This window comes from Accipiter gentilis, chromosome 5, assembly GCF_929443795.1.
Source record: "Accipiter gentilis chromosome 5, bAccGen1.1, whole genome shotgun sequence".
In the NCBI taxonomy this organism is placed as follows: domain Eukaryota; kingdom Metazoa; phylum Chordata; class Aves; order Accipitriformes; family Accipitridae; genus Astur; species Astur gentilis.
The window spans coordinates 36,118,035-36,145,932 of NC_064884.1; the positions used below are offsets into that span (position 1 = coordinate 36,118,035).

Consider the following 27,898-nt stretch of genomic DNA (forward strand, 5'->3'; position numbering starts at 1 on the left):
CCTTCTCAACAATTTACTGGACCTCAATAACATTAAAGCCTGCATTTGCTCACTAACAAAATCTTCATTGCCTCTTCAAATTTTGATTAGGAACCTTGAATATTAAAGATTAACATACTTAACCCAGTGCATCATACAGTCATAGACTGAAGCATAACCTTGGCTTATTCCTAAATTCAACTGCCTTAAAGATATTAACCCCACATTAGCGAAAGCTATCTTTCATTCGGTTATCACATTTTTCATTGTTTACTTGTTGCATGGAATCTCCACGCAACTGTTCCTTTACGCCTTTTCTAGTATGAACAGATTGCCTGTTAACCTAAAACCAGAGGTTCACTGTAGACGCATGGAAAAAATTAGTTGCTCTTCAGCCACACAAAAAGATCATTCCACTGCAATGCACTACAGATCGCTGCTACCGTCTGCAGATCAGCATGTGTACTAACAACTACTCAAGCTCCCAAATGAATATTGTCTTTTACGCCACAGGAACAGGTTAGTAGCCATAGACAAGATCAATTAGCTGTCATATTACACAAGCAGACTACAGTTCTACCCTCCTATTGCAGTCACTTACCAGCAACGTCAAAATAAAACCACGCTCTAAGTTTTAGCAATGCTATTCCCTCTGACACTTTTCCTTTACTGAACCAACCCTAATCCATAACTGAAAATAACTTTTAGCTGGTACCTTCAATTTATGAGGCTGCTTCTGACAAGGAAAAGCACTCCTGAAATATAGAAAGCTAGTCTATATTTTAGACTTTTCCACTCAAACGTATTATTGAATGATAGTATAAATAGGAGTTTTTTCACAGGATAGAAAGCCTGCTAGTCCTCAGAACCTGATCACAACTCCCAAAGATTTCTCCACAGTCACAAAATCCATGGGTTGGTTTGGGGTTTTTTCCACTCTTTCCAATTAAAACACCTGCTGGCACCATAATTCAAAGGGGCCCCATATTTTTAATGCTGTTTGCTAAGAATATCCCTCCCCTTCACCCCTCATTTCAGTCACACAGCCATGAGAAACACTTGCAAAATGTGTATTCAGGTTTTGCTGGCAGAGTGCAAGTTTCTCCCTATGAAACAGATTACCACACCTCTGCAACAGAAAGAAGGAGAGGAAATACACTTGCTTTCCTCTAAAACAACACAGCTGTGCTCTCCTCCTCATCCCATAGCACCTGAGAGGCCTGAAATCTTGAAGTTTATCATTCCAACAGTTAGACAGAACTCAGTCATGTAGCAAAAAGGCAGTTTAGGCAAAATGAACATTTAAAAAAAATTTTTAACCTAGTCCAAAAGTCATAGAATCCACTTGTTTTCCAACTCTAAACAATTGCAAGTAAGCCTATGTAAGGGCCTTATCACATCAGCTTGAAGAGAGACAGGGCTCATTGAAGGTCATGTCCAGGTCCAAATTCTTCAACAAAAACCTCTCAATTGCCTTCCTTATTTCCATTTAGAAGTACCCTTATATAGAGGAAACAATGTTTTGTTTCTCTATTATAAGGGATGTGAGTCTTACACAATCTGGCCATTTGGCTAAATTATCTGCTTACACATAACAGCTGAACTGTTTAAGACTATATTCTTCTCATTGATGGCTATTGGAAGAAATTCCAGAGCTAGTTTATCACTGCACTATTGGGCTATATGAAGTGACAGATAATGGCCTGCAAATAGATATATAGCTATTTCAGTGAAAATAGCTGAGGGACTGCTACTAGCTCCTAATGCAAACACATAGCAAAGAAGTGAAATGCCATTGAGAGGGTTTTCTTTTTTTCTTTCTCGCCTCATTTTTCCCCTCTTCCAAAAGAGGAAAGTGTTGTGCTCGCTAATAAAGAAATACTAAGCGGGGCCGGGGCGGGGTGGGGGGCAGGATGTATTTTGTGTAATCTGTATTTTTTATTCCTTTATTATGCCTCCATCCTAATCTCAGAGGAACCCAAACATTAAGAAGGGGGTAACTTTCATTTAAAATTAGCTTTCAGTAACAGAAAGAGGAGAAAGACATTGTTTCAACTAGTTTGCACTAGTTTGCAGTGTTGGAACTTGCAGAAAATGAATACTTCTCTTTGTAGCAAACAATAAGAGAGAATATTAACCAAGAGAGTTACAGTATTTGATATGGAACATTCAAAATTAAACATGAAGGGCGACTGATTAGTCCAGGGTTAATAATGCTTTCTTCCTTAGAAGGAAAAAAAAAAAAAAAAAAGAAAAAAGCATAGTTCAAACCAAGTCCAAAGATGGCAGGTGACAGAAAGCAGTGACCTCATATGACTGTTCTAGGACCACATCCCGAAACCCAGCACAATTAGCACTAATTGGTCAGCAGTCTCAGCCTAAATGCCAAGAATTGAGCAAGCACTGAAAACCAAAGTCTCCGCCTCTCCCCAGGAAGGATGCTCTCTTCAGGTCAGAAATCTGAAACACCAGTGCAGAGAAGGCAGCACTTCCCCTGTTAGCACAACACCGGGCCTGTAGATACAGAGCTCGTCAGCAATTGAGGAGCATCTACAGCATCAGCAGCATTTCCATTTGTTACTTCACTTGCGGCACCTACCATATTTACCATACACCAGAAACCACCAGTAAACATAGTTTCACAACGACTTATGAAGAATTGCTTTCTGTAGCACAACACTGGACATCAATTATCAGGAACACCATTGACATCTTCCACCCACATTCAATTTTCCAGCTATGCAGGACTGCCTAAGTTACTTCTGCTTGGAAGTAAAACGCTTTGCAACAAAGTATATCAAAAGAGTGCCCAGCATGAAAACATCACAGGGCAGCCAGAGAGCCACACAGGTCTGCAAGCAGTGGATATGAAATAGGAAGCTTGCAGGGCAACTTCAGAACATTAAGTCTCATAACAATTTGTCTTGATTAAAAACAGAGAGGAAGGCAAAAGGGAGGGCAGAACTATTCCAGAGTCCCTGATGACTAGCAGCAACAGGACAGCTTCAAACAGCACTATTTTCCTAGCTACATAGTGAGTGCAGGTTTCCTAAAAATAAGCTCGAACAATCTGCATGAGGCAGAAGACGAGAAAGACAGTCAGTTCTTTAGATAGGAACTGGTGAAGTACTATGATGTTTTAGGCACCTGTTTTACTGCTTCAGGACTTCATGAATTTGGGCAGGGTAATTGAGCCCTAAGGGAAAGAAGGAAAAAAAAAAATTGCTCTCTGAAAAATGGCAGCAATCAAAAAGCACTGTGGTAAAATATTACAGTAAGATGGTCTCATATATCAAATATTGATCCAACTCCTGTAAACACGTGAAGTTCATGGAAGTCAATTTTCCCATTAATCCTACATTCATGCCTTAATAGAACTACCCCATATTTTATATTCATTTTCATTCTCGCTGCAATAGCAAAATATTTGCAGCTAAAAAAAAAAATCAGACTTGCCTTTAAATGTAAGAGGATTCTAAAAGCATGTACTGAAATATTTCACTCATCTCTCTCTCCTCCTTTCCTCCCTTCCAAAATACTGCTGAAATGCTATTAAAAAAAAAGTTGTATCTTAGAACCCATCTTCTCTCCTGTTAAGCTGCATTCTGCTTGCAAACAGGAATGATTCGTGCAGCAGTTAAAAATACTGGATTTATGAAGCTTTATGTCCTCTCCCATTTTGTTTCTCCTTGTCCTCTCACCTTAGAGAAACCATTTTATTTCTAGAGAAGCCCGATACATACACAGAGCACAGTCTTCTGTAAAAAGGGGTTTACAATAAAGTACCCATTTATTATACAGTTTCATTTGGCACTGATAACTAGACAAACAGTTACATTTAGGTTAACCTCATTACTCAAGATGTGCACAACCTTTCTCTGAAAGGGGCTAGTGGCATGTTCTTCTTTTTGAGTTTTGAAAACATCATCTGAAAATGCAGAAGTAAGTGGGGGAGGGCCAGGTTAGATGACAGGAAGTTTTACACTATATTAAAGTGCCTTCTCATTACAGCCACGAAACTCAGATATGCACCAAATGCCTGACTGTACCATATTTTTATCATTGAATTTACACTACCGCAAAAGGATTCGCAAATGAACACGTGCTATGGCTGTACAGCAGACTCATAGCAGGCCCAGATTGAGACCAAAATTCAGCAGAGTACTAAGAATTTTTCACATGGGGTAAAACCATGAAGTTCCTTTTGATAGGAAGTAGGCAACAGTCACAGCTGAAAACTGCTGCATTATAGTTTTGGCTAATTCAGTCTTCACTTGTAAGCTAACAGGGCACTAGCAGAGTATCACAGCAAATCGCAAGTTGGAAGACCTCTGGAGGTCACACAGTCAAACCCCCTGCCAATTTCAGGAGCCAATTTCAAAGCTAGGTCTGGCTGCTAAGGACCTTATCCACTACAGTTTTTAATACCTCTAGAGATGGGAATACAATAGCCTCTTTGGGCAGCCCACTCCTGTGCTCAGCTACACTTGCTGTGCAGAATTGTTGCCCCTACACCCAACTGCCCTGCTGCAGCTTGTTCCCACTGCCTCTTTTCCTTTCACAGGGCACCTTTGAGAAGAGCCTGGCTCCATCTCCATCTTCTGTAACAACCACCCACGAGGTAGGCAATGACAGCATTTGGAAACCCCTGGTACCAATCATGGTATTCTAAACATGACCTCATGAGTGCTAAGTAGACGGGAATAATCACTTCTTCCTACCCAGTAGCTACGATCTTGCTCACACAGCCTGTACCAATGCATTGAGTTACTCCTCCTCACATGCAAGAATTCGCTTTGGGGTCTTTTTGTTGTGTTTTAAAAACTTTATGAGATTCCTGTCAGCCAATCCCTCTCTCTTGAGACCCCAGTGAATGGGAACATATCGACTATGCCTCCACAATCTGATATCAGTCACAAACATGCTGAAGGTGCACGCTGTCGCACTGTTCGCGTTCATAACAATGCTAAACAGTACCAGTCTCAGTCCCAACCCTTGAGGAACACCAACGGTCCAGCCAGTTTTCTTGCCACCTTTTGGCTCATCTGTCCTGTCCATATACCCCCAATTTGACTATCAGAGACCGTGTCAAATATCTTTCTAAAGTCAAGAACAGGGAATACTACTGCCTTCCCTCCATCCAAAGACACAGCAGCAACTTTCTTGCAGAAAGCAATCAGGTTGGGCACTGGCTCTTCACAATCGCCTTGTTCTTTTATGCTTGGAAACGGCTTAAACTAAACCATTGCTTGGGGACTTACTAAAAAATTTTCTTTAAGGACTGACAACACATGGGTTCTTGGGAAAAAAGATTTAGCAAGCTCCTAAATCTGACTATCAAGATAATACTCTACCTATACGTTTCTCCCTGAAATTCTGCCCATTCTTCTTGGCTCCATCTCCAGTGACAACCAGAATCTGCATCTCTGGCAATCACTTGTCTTCATGAACCAACTTATCCTATCCTCAGAAAGAAGAGGGGAGTTCTCAGAATCTCGTGTCTCTCTGGTTCATCAAAAAAATATCCCTCTGATATCCCACTGCTTTTTTTTTTTTTTTTTTTTTTTACCAGATCCCTCCAAAATTCCAAAGGGAATTAATCCAAAACATGCTAACAGTTAACAAATGGCATCTTGCCTACACACCAAAGCCCCTAGCTGTCTCTGTCACTGATAAATTGCATACGAAGGTGCAATCTGAAACCAATGGAGAATTAAATTCCATTATAGCTATTGTATTTCCAACTTGAATTTCATTTGTTGTCTATATTTCTAATTTTCATGTCTTTTGACTTACTGGATAGCCATTTCCAGGTTTCAACTACCTCATTTTTTTAAAAAGCCATTAAAAACTTTCTCCCTTCAGCCTTCCATAGCTTCTGTAGTTACTGTGATTATTCTATAATAAATGCCAGTAACAAATCAATTTTAATCTCTCAAGACTTCCAGATGCCTATCATTTCAAGTATTCTCCCACAAGTTTTCAGCTTTCCAACTTTTAATCCATATCCAAAAAGAAATTATGTCCATCTCATTCATTTTAAATGATCATTGACTTATGTGCATTCTTAGCCTATTCACATTTCTCCAAATGATAAGGTTTTCTTGTCCCTTCAGTCACTAAACACCATGTTGCACTTTAAGCTCTCCAAGTCTTCATTAGCTGTATGTTAAGCATGTTCTGCTTACCATACACCCAAGTCATGTTTCATCCCATTCCTGCACATAATCTCATGAAATCACAACGGATGCCAGCTCTTCTACAGTCATTTTCAACACAAACAAGGTGTGGATGTTTAGAGGTAGAGTGGTTACAATTTACACTTCTCAGTTGTTTTCTAAAGCAGTAAATCCTAAACTCGTGAGATGCTGATCATTAGATATTATTTACTAAATCTACTGTTTCAAAATAGTTTTTTTTTTTTTTCCACCAGTGCACTTTTAGCCTCCTTGTATTTCAGTAGATAAGAGTCATTATATCCAAAGTTACCTTTAATTCTGGCCTCCTCCCTCCTATAAGGTTTTATGGTAGATCTAGATCTATTTAGAATGTCCCTTATACGACTAGAACAATATCAAGCACTCCAGACTTAACTTTCTCATCTAAAAAAAGTAGAAACTGTCTGCATAATTTAGCAATGCTTTTGACAACAAAGGCACTGCTTCATTTTCCAACCAACAACTAGCTTAATATAGTAGCCTACTTCAGGACATGCTTCAAAAATTAACTTTTGTTCTCACTTTTACTGCCCTATATATGTACTACGTCACTGCTGTAATGCCTCCTCTTCATCCACAATTGATTACCCTGTATTTCATACCTGAAAGTGATCAAGTGCCAATGATTTATTTTCTAAATCAACTTCAAGTCATGTAGACATTAGAAAACTTACCTTCGCTGAATTCACTGGAACCAGGATTAACCTACTCATTTCTCAACACAGCCTTTTACACTTTTTTGCCCCACCACCCCATAACCTTCACATTTTTATCAAAACTTCATAAGAACAGAGCCTTTGCTTCTGCTCTCAAAATTCAACATAATGTAAATGTCCTCTGGAATGTGATCACCAGTACCACAGCAAAAGAGTCTTTTGGCTGACCCAAGCATTCACTGTGCTTTTAATTCCCTGTGGTTTTATAAATTTAACACTAGTCATAAAAAAATGAAACAGCAGAAAATGAGAGAATTGCATTTTAAGTTATGTATTCATAAAAAAGGACCAGAAGATACATGTTTCTGATGCATCATTTCTCTTCACAGCTGAGGAAGTCAGGAACTCACCTAAATTACCATGTATTACTTCAAGAGTGAAGACTCATGTTGGATTGGGTTTGAGATTTAAAGTATTTTATATGAAGGGGGTTGATTATTTATTTTTAAAGAGGGTTCTTCTCAAAAAGTCATCACAAAAGAAATAAGAAAATACTCTCAGCTACTAGCTATTTCCCTCAGTCTGTTCTCCAGGGCATGAATGCCCCAGTCCCTGAATGATAGCAATGTATTTAAAAAATACCCCAGTCAAGTTCCACAAGCAGGATACGTATTTCAAGGTAATCATTTACCCCTCTGACAGAGATGCACTATCCTTTCACTTCTGTCAGGGAAGTTAGAGAAAGCTTCCCAATTTTCTACTTCATTTTCATAAGTAATATTATAGTTCTTGTCTCTCAGAAGAGATATATCGATTTGTACCTTACCATGATTTTTTCTATTCCCAATGGAATTCTAAATTCATTCTTGTCTGAGCTAGTTGGATATACCTAATAGAAGACATTCTTTAAGGAACAATCCCATATTAGCAAGAACACAGAGCAGATGACAGCCCCTATGAAACATTTTACTGGTTGTTCACTTTGAGCGTCAAAAAGCTGCTAACAACAATAAAGCAAGACTTATTACACATTGTCCTGACAGCATAATGCTAAGTGTACATATTTTGCCCCAGTATGCCACTAATTTCAGTGTAAAGGAATCAAATAGCAATACTAGTGAAAAGTTACATCTGGTAAAACTCACCTTGGTATGAAGAAATCAGCAAAAGAAAAAGCAGCAAAAGAAGAAATACCATAAACCTTGGATTTCCTATTTTTCAGCAATGCAGTAATATGTCAAAGTGTTTATTTTTGTTTCTGCTTTTAAGAAATTTGCAAAATGAAGACTACGACTGAGTATTTCTATTACACAAAACTGCTAATAAGAGGAACAATTATGACTTTCCCCAGTATAGTTCAATAATAAAGCCTTGTTTATTCTTTTCTAAACACTGCAGTTTAAAACAAATACTACCTTCAAGAATTTCACTGGCACTTTTTTTCATGTTTATTTCATTCGCACTCTGTTATGCTTCAGAGGACACTTCACATGAAACATTTAGATGCTAGTTCATAAAGCAACTACCATGTACACAATGCAGAAATTCGTATACTGTATAGTAAATAGCTTCTCTTTGGCAGAACTGAACTATATTAGTGTATCAGCAGAGTTCACAAGACATGTACGAATTTGTGAAATTCTGAAGACAGAAGTATACAGAGCACTACAAGAAATCCTTCCTGACATGCTGTCATAGTTGCTTTTAATTTGTAATTTCCATACCATTTTCTCGTCAAAGTATTAACAATTCCATCACCAGACTCCCATATATCATTGCCTTACATTGACACCTGCTGGAAGTGGCTGGGATTGTAAATGATTCCTTTTTCCTCAGTAAGTGTCGGATTTAACTCTACAGGCAGACCAACAATTCTACTTTCAGTAAACTAAGCACAGACATCTGAAAAAGCTAAGCTGCATGACTTTTTAACAAACAGAAAAAACATACAATGTGTAATTTTAAGCTACGCAAAAATTCCCAAGGCTATCACTGCATGGATTCTCAAGCAGAAAATATATTTTAATAACAGCCTTTGAGAAGATTTTTACAACCCCTTGGGTAGATTTAAACTCAACAAATTAAGTATCCAACCATTTACTAGGCTCTCAGCCTAATTAACAAATAATTATTACTGCAAGAGTCACTGAATAGTTCTTGTGTGACAAACGTTGTTACAAACAAGCTTATACACAAAAATGTGACTAAATAGGGTTTAAAGCACTTTTAATTTCCTAGTGCTTGTGAAAAGACAATTAAAAACCATGCCTTTACACTACTGAAAAAAACTGCCTTATTCACAAAAGCTAACAGGCCAGTTTACTGATAGAATTGATAAAGACAAGAATAACTGAGGCATGCTCATTAAAATAGCTTGTATGCATACAAACTACTGTCTATCATTATTCATAATGAAGATACATGTCTTAGTACAGCTTTGTAAACAGTAGCACACTGAAACACCCATTTGAAAACAATGCGATTTTCCCCATATGCCAGAACTTCCTCTATAAGCTTCACCATTATGAACCAGATACTGCATTATACCCTTTTCTTACTTCCAAACTCTACTATAGAGGTGGGATCTCTTTTACTTGATCTCATTTTTGTATTTCTTACAATAGAAAACACATTTTAGATTGAAGCAAGTATGGTGAGTGGCAGTGGCTTTGCTTTATTGTCGAAACAAGACATGGTCATGCACTTTGGTTTTCACACACCTTGTACGCAAAACTCGGGTGTAGTTTCACCAAAACACACAAACAGTTTTAAAGTATCACAATCAGCAAGACTAAAAAAAAAAAAAAAAAACAAGTTCAAAGGCAGCCAAATAGAATTTCTATAAGGTTATGTCAGTATACAGCTGAAGATCTCTCCAATTTTATATTTTTCCAAAGTTACTAAGTAGGATCCTTATATTAAAGTCCAATAATACAGCACAGTATGACAGTTCCACACAAGCACCAACACCACAGCAGTATTAACTTGTGGACTTTACAGACCAGTTTGAATTTCTTTTATTTATTTATTTTAATCTGTTGAGTGATCAACCTACTTAAAAAAAATTATTTTTACTAGGTAGCTTAGATAATTACCACGGTATTAAAGTTCTGAACTGCAGAACCTGTGCAAAAAAAAAAGTAAACACAGTCTTGACGGAAGCAGAAATAGTCAGCCACCAAAACAGGTAACAGCAAAAACACCAATATGAGTGGTAGCCTATGTCAACATGCTTTTCCTCCAACTTTTCCTTATTTTTAATTTCTGAAAGAACTCTATAAATGCAGGCAGGTGAAGTCAAAAATTTCATGGCTGCATATTAATCTGCTGAACTCATTCCTAATTAAAAGTTTCAAAAAGCTCAAAAACAAAAACACTGGGCATAGAAGAATGCAGTTATTCTACATAATGGGTACCCAGGAGTTAAAGTACTGCATTTACCACAAATTAACCAACTCCTTTGGAAAAGGAGATGTGGTAGTATTTTACAAAAGATCATTCAACATTAACAGTTTCCTTCCGGACACTTAAATGGCAGGCAAGAGAGCACTTTTTTTAAGGAATGTATCACTCTGACAAGCACAGGGGTTTTTTGTATTGCATTCTTTAACAAAACACACACGAGAGCGTGGCAGGCTTTAAAAACACACTAGATACTGCCAAAAAATATCTAGGCTCATCCCATTCTTACTTTCTTTTCTTTTTATCTCAGAAAGACAACAGAGTTAGCATTAAACACTCTCAAGATTTAGGGCTTATGTTTCTTACCTTACAAAGCTTCTGGTAACGGGGAGAAGAAACTGCCATCCTCTGTAAACGATGCAACAACACCACAACTTTCTGCAGAGATGTTCTCACGACAGCCATCATTTTAAGTTTGCCACACTTCTGAAGACACCTCAGAATTTGCATTATAAATGAAGAGCAACTATCATTTCCTCCCGGTCACTGGACAATGATTTGCCAGCTTTCTGAGCATGCTCTCTTCCAGGACTGCTTTTGCGAGCCACAGGCTTTATACGTTTCAAAGGCAAAGGAGGTTGATACAGCATAAGTTTCTCTCCCAAAATAACCCCGCGAAACAAATGCCAAAAAAAAATAACAGCCTTCACAGATCCCTCTAACCGGTACTGCTCAGGTCTGCTTGTGCAGAGAGTAAATGAAGTTGTTGAGCAGCCGAGCGTCTGCCACCGTTCAGGAGTGCACTAAATAGCCAGGAAAGGTTATTAATTTAAGCCTGAAAGCTGCAGGAACAAAAAAAGGAATTCCTTCAGGAAGACGGCTCCAGTGTATCACAACAGTTGCTCTCCCCTAGTAGCTGCTTTCTATCGGCAGACCAAGCATTTGCTCCTTCACTCTGGGAAAGGATGCTCTCGCTCTCAGACTGAACGCAGCTCTGGCAGAGCTATGGAGAGTGAGTGAATAACAGACTCTGTTATAAATCTTGAGAGAGGAGCAGAGGAATACCTGCCCTAATTATATCAGCTATATGTTAAAGGCTAATAAATCATACAGGAGCTTCTCAAAACTAGATTACCCAATACAAAAGGAAAAACTGCAAGGGGTAAACCCCTCTGCTATGAAAACTCTCTTAAAGCTAATTTAGTCAAAGGGACCTCAAAGGTTTTCACTTGCACCAGAAAGTAGGAATGTTTTTCAGGAGCTGTTTTCAATTAAAACCTTTTCCTGAATGACTTATTAGGACAAGAAAGAATAGGGTTTTGACAAATTAAAAGCATACAGTTGCACCATCACCCCTTTTCCTAGCCATCCTTGAATCCAAAGAGCTAATACCATTTTGATGCTTTTCCCATGACAAAGCAGAATTATTTAAGCCATCTATGGATGGCAGTAGGACATTCAAGAGCGTGGAAGTGTTTTGCTACCAGCGAGGCACTCCCAATGCAATACAGCCAACACACCCCTAGGTGTGGCGATACTGCAGCGTAACAAGAGACAGCTGTTTCTTATTACTTCCAAAGGTACTATGATGAATCTACTTAAATCTGTATTAGAGAGGCTGTTGTAGCAAAGGTTCAGGGAGACCATTATCAACACAGTATGTGGTAGACACCATTACAAGTAATTGTATTATTTAATGTGCATATTGCCACACGAACAGGTACATACACTTTTCAAGAACATCAATCAGCACAGTATGGAGGCACCAACTATGGGTAGCACAGCAAGTTCATATGATCCTAGATAATGCATCGCTTAGATGCCAGTGCATTATACACTGCTTTGCCTCTTCTCAGGCACTTTCCATCTGAGGGGATGAATACCAGGTGCAGGTTCTTCATAGAGTAGATGTAAAAACTTTTCCCATCCAGTTCTGCTAACAAAACCTTTTCATCCTCATTTTTAGAGCTGAATCAATGCAAACACCTTTTACCTGTACTCTGTTTTGTTCCTAATCTGTCCAGCACCAATGACAACATCATTCTGAGGAAGCAGAGCCTTCATTCCACTCTGTATACAGAAATCTTACCACTTGTACTCTCCACCTTGCCAGACACCTTCTTTCCTCACCTTCACCACTTACTTGAACCACCCCCCGTACTCCGTAGCTCCTGACTTGTATCAACTCTTCTCTCCCACCACAAGCCTGTTCCTTTAACCTACCAGCTCTAGCCTACCCTCATTAGCTGACATGCTGTTACCAAACATCTTCTGAAGAAGCCTTCAAAGCAGCACAAGTCCAAAAACACCGAGGCATTCAGAAATCACTGTGCAAGAGCTCAAATCTCTTCTGTGTAAGACAGAACCCACGGTCCACACCTGCCTTCTTTCAGGTCTGCTTTTTTCCCTCCCAGCTAGTAGAGAACTTTGAATTAAGGAGCGAGACAAACAAACAGCCCACCACTGGTCATGTTGATTTTAATTTACAGTAAAACAAAACTTTCAAGTTATTTTGAACACCTTTACATCTGCAGGCACAAGACTTCACACACATTGACCCAGCATTACTTCTTACTATTTCCTAGCTCATTGTCTGCATCTTGCTCCAAATTAGGTTTTAACCTCTTTCAGGTAGCTGCTAAATATTTTGTAACAGACTGGAATGTTTCAGCTAACCTGAAAGGAAAGTCGTCTGCAACATTTAGATACTGAGAGAATGAATTAGAAAGAGTGATGATATAATCGTGAATTTCCTCCTTTTCAAAAAGAAATTATTACCACACTCAAAGTTTGCATTATTTACATAGTATTGCTGCTGGCCTCAGACATCACAATGGAAGGCAAAAAAAAAAGGCTTCAACAGTGCCCAGATCACTGATTCCACTGTAGAGTGGCTTGAGCTGCAGCCAAACAAGTTAGCCCCAAAATGTAATGGAGGATAGTCCTCCCATGCACACACACAGATGTCAGTTTAACGGATGATCCTATTTTGAAAATACATGACATACAACAACAACAAAAAATCATCATGTTTCGTCTATGTTCAGCACATATTTCACCAAGAATTTATCATACCTTAAACTCATAGTAAAGTTTTACTCAATGCACAGGCCTTGGGGGCAGAGGCATCTTCACATAGAACAGAGAAGGTCACAAGCCCTGCATTCTTCTTAAAACCATTTAGAAGAAATACTTCTTCACATATTCAAAGCACAAAGAGAAGAATGTTGCTATTTTATACCACTCAGCAGGGGAAGAACAGGAAATGATCTTTATTTAATCAGATATTAAGCTTAAGAACTTGCAAGGGAGTGGGCTGGATTTTTTTTAAGGTACAGCAAGACATTAGAGCTTCATTTTGTTTTCAAAAGTTTATCTCAACAAATATTTGAAAACAGAAACATTGATTTTTTGAGTGTTTGCCAGTGTCATGATATGAATGTCTTCAGTTATATTTAAAGTGCGATTGAAAGACAGTAGGGAACAAAGTTCATTTCAGAAGCCGTTATGCTATGATAGTCTTTGACATGCTGTACTTCCTTTGGTAGTTGAAAAAAGCTCACAATATTATGTAAAGTCATGGGTGAGTTAAGTGATTATGCTTCATGCGCACAGCGTGTAGAAGCATACAGTCACAGAAAAAGATGGACAGTATCAGGTAATGGGATGCTGAACAAGGGCAGGCCATGCCCAAGCACCTACATCTGCCTTCTCAATGGTTACAAGCCAGGACAATGGGCATGGTCAAGAGCTGGCTGACCATAGACCATAGACCTTTTCCACACAGCAGGCAGTCTTGCCCGGCAGTTCTCCCCTCACACAGCACAACTCTGGCAATTTTAACCAGGTTGCAATACAATGAAGAAGGGCGAACAATCTTCCATGATCAAGGTGCTTCACGGCTGCATAGAGCCAACAAGCAAATTGTGAAATAACAGCTTTATCTTGGTGTGACTGACTACACAGAAGGCAAAGTAATGCAGAAATAAGTCTATGCACAGCACTGCCTCATGTTGTTAGCCTACTGTGGTCCCATGTAGCTCTTCCACCTCCACTACACTACTTGTTTGGAGTTCTTTGCCAACAGAAAAGTCTAATATTAACTTCTAGGTGTTGCCATTACAGACTAGTCTAAGCATGAGTTACCTGATTGACCAGAATCATACAAACATTGGTTAGTGACATGTCATCTTCAACAGACACAAGCTTCCACAATATATTGTTCTCTTCCTTATGATTACAGTGAGTAGCTTGCTATCAGATACTTTAAACTGTCTTGTTTCATATAAATTCATCTAGGTATGTTCAGATTAACAGCACTACTGAAAACAGCACTTTTTTTCACTATAAGCTGTTCAAACCCCATGAACTTAGACCACAGGCAACATTATTCCAAACCCAGAGTGCAGGATTTAGTAACTGATCTAGCCACCCAGTTCTGTGCATATCAAAATAACTGTGCTAAATGAGGCAATCTAATTGAAAGAAAAAAAATATTAAAACGTTCAGGAGAAAGATGACACATGAAAAGCGTTCACATCAGGTAAACAGGACAAAGGAAATTCATATATCTTAGAAATACAAAATCCTTTTAGCCAGTGATGCTCAACCTTTTGCTGCCACAGACTCAAAGAGAGTAATTTTTAGAAGAGCTGTCAGGTCTCCACACCTTTTCCCTCCTGTTGTCCCTCAATACATTGTACCCTTAATGCAGACTGAACTCAGCTCCTCTCTCTCCTTCCTACCTCCCCAAAGGAGATGTATGGGATGTGCAAAGGCAGGAACAGCCCAACAATGTGGTACTCGGCTAGTCCGTGCTTCTTAGACAGGGAGAAGGGATCTCCTTTCTAGATTTTAGACAAGCTAGGGTGTCCATATATTAAAAAGGACTGTAAGTGAAGTCAGTAACTGTCTCCTCAGTTATTTCTCAGGTTTCCAGTCTGTGCCCTGCACGAGAAGGAAGGCCAGCTGGGGAGCTGCTGGGCAGCAGGAGAGGGAGATGATCCAAGCACAACAACTTCTTGAATTGCTGTAAAAGCAGGAGGAAGGCAGCAGGCAGGGATAGGAGATGGTGCAGCCCAGGAGAGCTTTACTTGGAGGGAAGTAGATTTAAATTGTTTGGTTGGACAATCACACAACATGACTTGGTTTAATGAAGTATACGTTCCTGAATACAGTCACCCTCCAGGGACATTTAAGAGCCCTCAGTGACACAGAGGTCCACTAAACACGCATTTCAAACCTTAGGAAGAAAAATCTGCTTCCTTTACACACCTGACTTCTAAAATACTGGTTTTTAAACACCTTCCAATAGGCTGCAGGTTTCCCCACTCTAGTAGATAGCTTTACTTTATAACATTTGCCATTGAGAAAAAGCAAGAATAACAGCAGTATATTTTGTTTCTCACCTGCATCTGCTTTCTGAGTTCCCTTATGCAGGCACTGTCCTGAGCAGTGTTCTCACGCTGGGATGCATCTGCTAGAACATTAACTGTCGTCTCTGCCTCTTGAAGCCACTTTAGGAAGCTCTCCAGATCCTTGTGTGAGGCCTGTACTGTCTTCAGCTCTGTCTCCAAGAAATTCTGCCTATCAACAGCTCTGAAAACAAGACAAGTGTCAGATTATTCCCCCATAACGTACAGCATTACATACATCATAATGAAACTACTAAAAGGAAATCTGAAAGTTATCTCTATTAAAAAACTATACATATGTCACAGCTTGTTTTATCATTATTTATATCACTTTTTCTCTGGTTATTATATCTATAGCTACCCACAGATGTTCTGAACTGGTTATATATGTCACAGCCCTTTTTAAAAAGGCATGTGGAAATAAAGTTTTTAATTAAAACCCTAGCTTTTTGGGTATTACTATCATGGACTTATGCTATCCCAAATGGTAGAAGTGTTATTCCCATGTGTGAAAAGTGTGAATGTTTTTCCTCATCAACAAAAATCATACAGAATAGAAGCGCTGAGGGTTTGAAGGATTTTTTTCTTCCTTTTTTTACAATGGGCAGAAATATTTCCCTAAATTTCTAAGAGTTAAAGTGCTGAGGGATGAAAAGTCAAATACCTGTTTCTCTCTGCTAAAAGACAAGATTTTTGATGCTATCACTTAGAATAATATATTGCCATCGTGACAGCCAAACCATGCTCAACATGCTCAAATCTAAAAAAAGACTGGCAGAATGTAGTCCAAATTTTCAATCAATCCAAAAGATCTCTGGTTGGTACAAACAGAAAAGTTTTTGTTTGTAAGAGGATTTTTTAAGATGTAAGGAACTAATTTAAAACCTTTGGATTATATTGTTGACAAGCAACTTCAAAAGATTTCCTAGAAAAAGATCACGTTGTATTTCTGCATAACAGAACTGTTTCTTTGTCATTGAAATGAAACTCAGATGAGAAACTGTTACAGTCACCTGTGATTAACAATATTAATTAAAGCATGACAGACTAAATATCATCCATTTGAGGTAGTTATTCTGCAGTATCCCTTTTCCCAAAATCAGGACAAAATAAAGAAACAAGCTGTCCCACACCAGCACACCGTACAGAAATCCCTAAGAGGGGTACCATCTAGAATGCTGCTGCTAAATAAGTAGCAAGTTCAATTTCATTTTCACATCAAGCACTAATCATATTGTAAGATTTCAGGGGTAAAGTGATATTTAATTTCAAGTATGACAAGGCCAAAACACTCAGCATTTGATATTTTCACGAGTTGAACATGTTTCTCCAGACAGGACCAAACTTATGTGTCTTCTGCTTCCTTTCCTCCTTGCCATGCTGTTGCAACAGTACTGCTCAGCAGCATTAGGGAATCACTGTGTTTAGAGTCACAAGTTCAAAAGTAGCTAAAATATTCTTTTTCGAAAAGAAGCTATAGATGTTCATTACCATTCAGGATGGTATTTCAAATCAGGTATTCTGGTGTTCTAGCACATCAGGAAAGACAGATGCAAGCAAAAGCCGTTTTCCTTCAAGGACAGTAAGAAAATCTCATGCACTTCCAATTCTGCCAGGCCTACATTCCTAAGTATTAGCATAACCAACTGAATTTTCTAGAGACTACTTGCAAAAAGGTAGTGTTTCAACCCCCACTTTAGGAGTTTAGGTTTTATGTCACTTGTTAATAATTGCTTTATCCAAAATGAGATTGTGTGAATCACTCCTGACTTCATGCTCACCCAAGTTTTGGCTACTGGTAAACGACTAGCAGGGCAAGAAACATTCATTCTTGCTTCTCACTTGAAGCCCTGGAATGCTTCACCCACTCTTGAGAAAACATAATAAATAGCATGCTAGAGATTACAAATGATTTGATAGATATTGCCTAGAAAAGATAACAAGCACCAGCTCAAAAATTAGAGCACGCCAAGGAACTGCAAGAAAAACATAAAAGCAGTTATGAACTCTGACTTCAAAACCCTTTCCCTCTGCAGGGATTTTCTTCCCTAGCAGGGGGTTAAGGCCAAAGGTGGAAGAACAGGAGTGACAACAGGAAGAACAGACTGGTAATAAAGGTGACCTTCAAAGCAAAAGAAAAGCCCCAAAGGATGAAACACTGTAAGTGACCCAGATCTCCAAGCCTAAGTACTGATGTACTAGATGGGACTTGAGACAACCTGAACTTTGTAGCTAATAACATTCATTGAAGAATGACATCTTCAGCCTGAAGTTTTAATTTCTCAAACTTTGCTTGGTTGAAATTAAAGGAAAGAATGAAATCCTATTACAGTCCCACTGCTGTCATGGTATTTGAATTAAAGCTGAAAATCATCCCTTTCACTAAATACATACTCCAGCAGCCTAAATTAGCAGATTTACAACTAATGTTCTAAGATTACATGGGTGCTTTTAAAGAGGACCTGTATAGCAGTAGCAAGCAATACTTTTACACAGCAGACACAAATACTTTCATTTCCTTCCAGTAAAGGCTAGAATGTAAATGTAAAATAGAAAATGATGGGGAGTTCTGTACTGCAGATTAACGACTACCCCTTGCTAGAAAAAGATGGCCCACGTTTTCAAAGAATTCTAATACAATTAGAACAGTCTCAAAAGACAGAGGGTCCTTCCAGGATGTAAAACTTACATTTAAGGAGAACCTGGAGAATCCTTTACAAATGTGGCTAACTTCATTTAACACAGTGATAGTGGAGAAGGTCTAAGCAGATTCTATTAGCAAAGTCACATCCAAGAAAATGAAAATTGTAACTCTATTATTTAAGTTTTCATGGCACTGTTTCAGATTTCTCTTCCACCCAATTATTTTTTCAGATTTAAACGAAAAACCTGCAATGCATACAAGTGTATGATAAAAGAAAGTCAGAAAATAACATCTGAAACTGTAACAGACATCAACTATAATCCATTACTGAGGCTGCAAAAACACAAAGCATTACCACAGTTTCACCCTAAAGTATAAAAACAGAACATAAATACTCACTGGGCAGAGTATCCATTTTACACAATGTCAAGCCTGGGAGCTTCAATCTCTTAATGCCAACAGTTTTAAAATAAGCTCCTTCAACTTTACGTGCCATGGCTACAGTCTCCCCGGTAGTGTTCTTGTGCTATTCAGGACTGTGATTCTCCAAAGTGATGTTACTAAGGACCCATTCCAAAACCTCCAAGCATGGGAACAAATTGGTATTTTAAAGCATTATGCTATAAATGCAGATCTGTGCTTATAAGAAGCCGTAGGGCCACATGCTTGCTCCATATACAACCCCTGCATGTCCTGACATCTGCCACATGAAGTAAACCTTGTCACTCAAGGCTCACTAGTATTTCTATTTATTGCATTTAAAGCAAGCATAAAAACCTTCATTCCCTTGAAAAAGTGCTTTCACTGCACATTCTCCCCTTTTGATTCTACTCTGCTGCCCTATGGAGTTACGCTGAGCAGGTCCATGCTCTGGCTACCCACTGGCTCTCGGAGTTCTCCTTTACATTCTATCCCTAGTTAAAAAACAACACAGATACTCAACTTCCTAAGGCTGGAGACTGCAGAACAGTAGCCCTAGTGATAATTGAGGAGCTTCAGTTATACACAACAGAATGCAATCGCTTATTATTCCAGACTTTAAGCAGATTCAAAAATAATTAGAGGCTTCCAGGCAGGAGGTCTTCTTTCTGGTCACCTGCTCTGAGTGGTGGGCAGTTTTATGCCAGTTCTAGCCAAAACACTGCAAAGTCTGAATGTAAATGAGACTACTACAGAGCTGTAGTCTACTGTTACTGCTAATCCAACAAGGAGCTGTTTCCCCTGACACTCTAATTGCATCTTCATCCCCAGATGTCGTCATGACATTCAGATGAAGTTAATGGCATTTTTGGAAAAATTATTAGTTTACTGTGAGGAAAGAAAGGATAATCTGATGGTGAAAATGCTGCAGCCCCTAATCTTAATGCAAATGAATGGTCAGGAAGGGCTGTTTCAGAAGATGACCTCATCACTACAACCTAGTTCTGAAAAAGTAAAAGTAAAAAGCCAAGGAAGTTTTGTCACGTGCCAAAGCCTTTCCCATACTCTACTGGAAGTTGTCTGAAGAACCATGAAAAGAAGTCATCCGCATCACACAGAATAATTACTAAATGTTTCACTCACTTAACAAATCCTATCTTACATCTCAAAACATTTAGAGATGAACAAATTTTTATTCTCTCTCAAATGATAACATGGAATTAGCCATACAAAGTTTTGCCTATTTTGTACCTCATCTCTCAGTGGACATAACCAGGAAACCAGCTGCCATATCAAAAGCACAAAATGACCATTTTCCTCCAAAGAAGGATAAGATGACGTTCTACTCTGCTTCTTTCATTGCCTACTTCTTGCCACTGCAAAGTTCTCCTCTCACTCCCAAGGATATAACATCAACTTCAGAGGCATAATTACCTAGGATTTTTATTCCCTTAACTGACATCTCATTACAAAAGCAGTTTCCCCTTTTACATGTACATATATGCACACATACACACAGACTTTGGGCTGTCATCTCCCCCACTCCCATACACACAGGAACAATTTTCTCTTCTGTCCCTCTAACCACAAAGTGTATCATCTTTTAAGCTGCAGGCACCGAGTCAGACACTATTCCAAATGTTAATTGAATATCAAATACTAAAAAACTTCTGCAGAGATTAGATTACACTGCAGGAAAAAACATTATGCATAGGGAAACACCGTATTTTCGTTAAGACATATTTGCAAATATGTCTTAATGCAGGATGAATAGAAAGAAGTAAGGTTCAAGTATGTCTCTATTCCTATAAGCTTAAGTATTTTCTAGATAGGAGTGCTAGAAGCATCACACTCAGGAACCCAAAGCGCAACCCCATTCAGGGGGAGTTTCCATTAGATGAAAGGGCATAATGAATTAATGGGTTGGAAGACCAAGCTGAATACTTACAGCCTTATGAAAAGAAAGCACAGCAACAAACTACAACGACGTAGCATACTAGCATCAAGGAACAGGAGAGGAACTGTTCAAAGACACTTAGAGAATAATAGCCACAAGCACACCTGAGACCAAACATGACACAAGTACTTTTTTTTTTTCCTCCTTAAAAAAACCACCACATAAATGGGAACCCATATTGAAGCCTTCCATGGTGAACTGTGATAATTTCAATCATCAAAACTCAAAACAGTTTCACTGTAATTGACTAATTACCCACAGTAGCCCTAAATGCCACACTAAAGTGGACAAAAGAGACTGCAAATACACATGTATACATAGGATACAAGTTTAAGACACAAACAGCTACATATACAGTGAAACCATGTAATTACCTTTGGTTCAGATTAACCCAACAAGTGTTCATTTGGTCAGTGGTTTCCTTCACCCTCCTGGTGTCATCATCACGATACTCTCGAAGTAGTTTATTAGAAAGATCATTGAATGCAGCTACCGTGATGTCACCTCTATGTAAATCCTGTACTAACAGCTAAAAAGCAATGAGACGGTAAAATAAAAATCAGACTATTTTTCAAGTTATGCATTTTACCATTAAACCCTGCTTTTTGCTTTTTTTATAGAACAAAAAAGTGCCCATTTTTCATCTAGAAGAAAAAAAAATCTTAAGAAGAAAATCTACAGATTCTAAGTGTCCTGACAATGAACCAATCAAAACACAAATAGGTGACAAGAAATTATATTTGCCAGAACCACCAAAGGCTAGAAAAATCCTCTTCTGTGTTTCACTGGCAACACTTCCATATTTTTAGTAGCATGAATAAATTTAAATTATGATAATAGCGATATAAGCGGGAGGTAGAAGTGGCATAAATAGAAGTGCACAGCATGAGAATTTGATTTCATTGTTCTGTGGGGTTTTTTTGTTTTTAAATGAAGAAAATACTTTAGATGTGTTTGCTTATTGTGGCAGGGTATTCATAAGGTGCCTCGACTTTACAGAATCCTGACCTCAAGTTTATTTCTAAATTAAAAAAATATATTTGCATATATGTATATGTCCAGTTGTATCTTACGATCTCTGTACTACATGTTTGGGCACAGGCCTACTTTCACTTAAGAAAGCAAAGCAGACCTAACAGTCCATTGCCAATCCCCTGCTCATGTAGAGAAAGACGATGAAAAGCACGCAATTTTACTGTTTACTGAAATAGCTATGGATCAGTGAGGAATTCTCAAGGTCATACTCTCTGCTTCTTTCCATACCGAGCTGCACCCCTATATTGTCTCTGCATGAATATATATATATATGCACAGTTTTAAAACTTCGTTATAGCCCTGTTCTAAACACTGCACTGATAAAAGCCCCTCCTCACTGATTTGTCTGTTTAGTTCTCATCCTGTGCTACCTACAGGCTGCCCTTTTTCTGACTGCCACCAGGACAAAGGACATCAGACTTACTGATTACTGCAAAAACTGCATGGGATTGGGGGGGGGGGGGGGGCGGGGAGAAGAAGTGTTGAATATGCCTGGCACTTATCAGAAGTTAAATTCAGGATAATTTTAAATAGCTTGGTCCATTCCTGGATTTACTAAACTACTGTTAATAGGTTTCTGTGAAGTAACACATCCCACATTCTGTGGCTGTACAATTAAAATGTTATTGGTCTGAGGTTCAAGCTTTTTGCATAATACCATTTATTTGATGCTACACTATACTCATTTCAACTACACTTACAAAAAGACATGCTCGCCACCTGTTTCCCTCCCAGAAAGCGATTCTCAGGAAGTCTTTTATATATATAAAAAATAGACACAATTTAGAATATATGATGCCCAAGAAGAGACAGAATTGCCAAATCAGTCCTACAACTGAAGTGTATATTTGCGTATCAATTGAATCCAGTAGCATTAGATAGACTGAGGAGTCTGGTATGGAAAATAAAAAAGCGTAGATGGTCTTACTTTGTTGTCCGAAATCTGTTTGGCAAGCATCTCTTTTGAGGCCTGCAGGAGCATACGCAGACGGATCTCACACTGCTCCATGAGGTGCCCCATTTCTTGCCTCTGTTCATCCCACTGTATGCTGTCTGTCAGCATGTATTTCAGCTGCTGCTGCCGCACCTCCACACCATGCTGGGTATTGTCCCACTGGTTCTTCACCTTCTCCACTGTGGAGGACAACACAGAATAAGAAAAACCTGAGGCAAACAAACAAGTAGCCATAATAACTACCACTTAATTCTCAGGACAAGAGACAATAATGTAATTAATTCTCAAATACAGTAGTTTACATATTCAGTATTTTAGTTCCCCATGTAGTTTATACTTTCAAGCTAGCAAGTGAAAAATGCAGGTGTTTGGTTACCTCTTGTTTAAGCAGTTCAGCATACAAGTAACAACTATTATTTCTGGAATGTTTCAAAGGCCTTATTTTACTTTTTAAGTACACACATGTGCGAGGCAAATCTGCCACAGCTGCACTGCAGAGATATGCCAGTAGCAGGGCTCCAAGGAGCACAATTTTAGGGTGGTGGCCGTACCAGCAAGTCATCTTTGTGTATCTGCAACTTCAACCAGTACAAATAAATATTGTTTAGATCTGGATACCTTATGCACAGTGAACTAAGCTTTCCAGATCACTGTGCGTTGATGGCAGTCTAGTGGCACCTGTACTACAATTTTGGCCAAAGTAGAAACACTCTAGTAACGGCCTACTTTGGCACTTTCATTCCACCACAGGTTTCTACAGGCTTATGTAGATTACACGGCAGAACAGAGAAGTTATTGATCACACCCTGTTTCCTTTAAGTATCCCATTCCTCTCTCAATAGAGTTATATTAGATTATCAATAAATAGGCTTTAACCTTTAACAAACAAAGGGTGAAAAAGACAACATGACAAGTTCCCAGGACAAAAAAATAGCATGTCAAGGAAAGCAGCAGGTCTGGCCTCAGATAGAAATAAATAGCATTGTACCTTTTTCTTAATACTTACAGACCATAAAAAAAAAGTATTACTTGAAAGTCTATAGAGGTAAAAACAGCTTCCCTACTACCTGTCATGACAGTTATTAGGAACACACCACTAGAAACAAAGAGTAAAAAAGCAAACAAAACAAAAAGCCTAAGCTGGATTTCTTGAGTATATCTGTACTCTGAGCAGCAACAGCTAGGCAGTAACACATCCAATATACTTATCTTACATATGCAATTTTATTAGAAAACTAACACACTTGATACTCAGGTCACGTCAATCTTCCATGAAGTAAAAATGCCAAAGGCTATGCTTAAGTTAAAACCCCTTAACGGTAACTGTACCCTTTTCTCTTTTTTTTCACCCTTTTACAGTTATACAAAGGATTCGACAATATTTTGTTTAGTTTCACAAAGATCTCAAAGACTGTGGCAGCAAAGCCAACTTGTCAGAGTAACTGTATTACTGGCAGACAAATCCAATGATCTGTGCAACATAAATGTATCAATTTCAACCCACAGGCAACTTTTGGAGTCATTTTTAGGCATGACTCGGGTCATGCTGAATGAGAACTTAGAACAAAGCATCAGTAACTCAACAGCAAATAGTAATATAGGTTATTTTAAAAAAAGTTACCATATTTGACAAAGAGTATGTTCAAAGTAAACCAGTAGCTGCTGTGAGAGATCAGTGGTTTCACCAAAACAGCAAAAGCAAAAACAGCAGGAGTGAAAAAAGGCTATAACCCTGTGTGCTGGCTAATGAACTGCAGAGAAAAACCTCCTAAGTGTTTAGGCTCTCCCCACTAAGCTGGAAGGAAAAAACATGCCTGAGAAACAGCTGCCTACAATAGCAACTTGACTGAAATGGATAGATATTTGATGTTTACATGGCATCATTATTGTTGTTGTTATTATAGAAAGAATATTTCTTGATATATTTTTCCCCATTAATGGCCAGGTTAACCTTACTCTCTGCACTGTTGATGTATTTCCCCTCTCTTCAGTCTCCACCAAAACAGGACAAAAAAATAGTGAAATTCTTGGTAGCATTCAGAGGGTTCAATAGATCGGTTCCCAGAAAAAGTTGTCAGGGGTACCATTCTGGTATCAAAGGCAAAAAGATTGGAAAGAATTCCTGATGAGACTGTGCTTTTAATTCCCGATGTCCATGCAGTAATTGGGAAGGAAGTTCCAGAGAAGGAAGCTTTTCTCTCTTTCTGTGCTCCTAGCTATTTGAGTAATTAGGCTTCATCCAACAACATTCACAGCAGTTTGTAGGACATCAGTATATTCCCCTAAGTGTTTAAACAACCAGGTGCATAAAGCAGTCCTGAGCTTCACTTTTCTTCAAAGAGCAACCTTTTCTTTACCAATGTCAGTAGCAACAAAACCTTCGAGTTTTTTCATGTTTCATGAAAGGTAGCAAAATCTTCACACACATCTATAGGGTATCTACTGGAAGCTTCATCCATGGCAGCATACACAGCTTCTCTGTTCCCACCTTGGATGGGCAAGACAATAAGAGAACTCAAATTTTCAACATACAGTTCCTTTATTCCTTGTTCACCTTTTCTGAAGAATCAAGAATGTTTTGTGACTGACCAGGTCTCCCCTTCTTGACCGACTGACACGGACTAATAGTTACTACCCTCTCCAAGTTTCCAACTCACCCCTAGTTCCGAGTGGCTGCAAAACTCAGGCCCTACAAGTTTCTTTAGCTTCTTTGGATCTTACTCCCCTACCAATCCATAGCTCCTGTGAATCTTAGGAAGCAGGTAGCATCTCATCAGACCGTTTAACATGTCCGTGGGCTTTTTGTCTGACCCCATTATTATGTCCAGCAAGTCTTATGGACACCAAAGAAATTCATGTAGAACTAGTAAAGGAAAACTACATTGCAGAGGAGAACATAAGGAAATATATCTTTCCATTTTTACTTCTAACTGTGATATTTCCTGCTGCATGGATTTTCTAATCTTAGCAACCAACAAAGCTTAAGAGTTCAAAGAATACATTGTCCCTTAGTTTCTAATTGTCATTTGTATGCTTTCTTTCCTTAAGTACCAGTAAAATAAATTTGCAAAGGGGGTGGGGACCTTTAAACTGGAAACTCATTTTCAAGCACGTATCAGTGCCTTAAAAACTCTACCAACTCTCAGTCAACAATTTCAAAAGTATGTACACAAACTCATTGTCCTAAGTCGATACATTCATGCTTTTCACTAACTGTCCAATGCATCACAGTTCAACAAAAATAAAGATACACGATTAGTTCCTTTCATCAATAAATAAAAAATCCTCATCCCTGGGTCTGTGGCTGTCAAGTAACTCAAATTCTTCATAAGATATTTTGAAATCCCAGCAAAAATATTTACCTTTGTACTTGAAAAAAAAGGCCAGTCAAGAAAACAAGTGGCAATTCTTGTTCTAGGAATTTTCATTAGACTGTTAAGAGTGAAAGCCACTTAACTGCTAAGTTTTCAGTTTGTTCAAGGAAGGCAACTTCAGCTAGGCTCAAAATCACGAGTTTAAGAAAAAGACATGAAGATTTTTTTACTGCCATGGAAACACTGTATTTGCAAACACAATGGAGAAACTTACATTTTTCTGTGATCACTGTCCTAATGTCTGAACTCGAAGTTTTATTCTTCAAATTCTGAGCCAATGTAAAAACCGAATCAAGCTGAGGGTGCCGCTGGTCCAAATCTGCCTTTGTTATCTGTTGAGAATTAGGATGTGATTTTTGAGTCCAAAAAGCAGAATTTAGTTAACATCATCTGTATTATTTGTAGATAAAACAAAATGTGTATGTGCTGCCACAATTAGATGGCTGTTCCCATCGTTACTGTAACCCTTGAATTGTCACAGTATTATTACACTGCTTTAAAAAGCAAACATATTCTAATTACAGTTAAAATCCAGAGGTGAAAGTTAACCTGTACAAACCACAGTTATCGCATCCATTGCACAATATTTTCCAGTATCTATTTTTCACTCTCCCATAACTTATTTTCCTCTTACCAAGCTCTGATCATTTATATAATGCAGGGAGGCAGAGGGAGATGAAGAAGGAAGAGAACAGGAAGGAACACTCAGACTATATATTGTATAAAAACAACGTTATTTCACTATGGCAATGAACCAGAAGCTCATATTACAAGTATTATACAGTTAAAAAAAAGTGTTTCCAAAGTTACACTACATCACATTATTCTTTCAAATTCCAGATTTTGTTAGACACCCACAGAAACAGTTTAGCACTTGTTTAGCCTGCAGCTTTTACTCTACAGTTACTCATGTTAACTGATATCAAGTCAAAGAAAATGAACCTTAATGGTAGCATACATCTCACAAGTACTACCCTTAGTCATGGCTCAGCATACTATGAGCTATCAACAGAAACAAACATTTACAACATAAGTATTAATGTTACAACTCTTAATCATTTTAGCATGTCTCTGGAAATCAGTTTAGTCTAACTACAACACAACAAAACTCATTAGAAAGCACTAAAGAGTGAATCATAAATGTCACCCTCCAAGTAAATATGAAGCTGCTCCAAAGTCTTCAGCATAAGCTATCTATACATTCCCAAAAAGATATCATTTTCAGGAAGTATTCTCTATATGCTTTGTTTAAAAAATAGCGGTGCCTAGCTCACATAGGGACACAGGAATTAACAGGAAATGGTAGAAGGGAGAGGAGTGTAGTAACAACAGTATTTAAAGAGCAATTTTCAAGTTATGCATTTCCTGCAGTCAGTTTCTTTTTTCTTAAAACGCATGTAATTTCTTTACTGAATGTACAAGCTATTAAAGCATGAGCCAATTTTCCAATCCACTAGCCTTCACAAAAACACATACTTTCATTCGTGCAATAGTCCGATTGATCTCTTCAGTATTTCCCACGGTGACTATGTTTGACTTGAGCATTTGGTCAATCAATACCAACCAGTCAGCCAGCTCAGTTATAGTTTTATCCAGATCAGCAGGTGCAGAAAGTTCCGAAGCCTGCTGAGTCTGAACAGGAATTTCCAATGAAGAAGATACTAGCACCACCTTTTGGATATCTGAAACAGAGTTTGGCGGTTTTGTTAAAGAAAAAAGTCATGGCCACATGTGCAATTGTGGGAATTACAGGGTTTTTTTGTAATTCCTATAAAAATGCAACAGCATCTATAGAGAAAACACAGCAAAATTGGTATTTGAGGCATTTTAACCACTAAAAACTA

General features: G+C 38.4%; 1 protein-coding gene across 7 annotated transcripts in view; it reads right to left on the bottom strand.

Moving 5' to 3' along the window:
• The window catches only part of UTRN (utrophin), a 389,337-nt gene that overhangs the window by 207,270 nt on the left and 154,169 nt on the right, over positions 1–27,898 (bottom strand). For 6 of the 7 annotated variants that reach the window (XM_049799497.1, XM_049799498.1, XM_049799496.1 and 3 more), the window contains 5 exons: positions 27,531–27,736; positions 26,269–26,386; positions 22,654–22,859; positions 21,065–21,219; positions 15,664–15,853 (listed from right to left, as the gene is read on the bottom strand). In XM_049799497.1, coding sequence (XP_049655454.1) covers positions 15,664–15,853; positions 21,065–21,219; positions 22,654–22,859; positions 26,269–26,386; positions 27,531–27,736 — 875 coding nt within the window. Of the gene's footprint in view, positions 1–10,621; positions 10,839–15,663; positions 15,854–21,064; positions 21,220–22,653; positions 22,860–26,268; positions 26,387–27,530; positions 27,737–27,898 lie in introns of those variants that run through there. The other variant, XM_049799503.1, reaches the window with a different exon arrangement.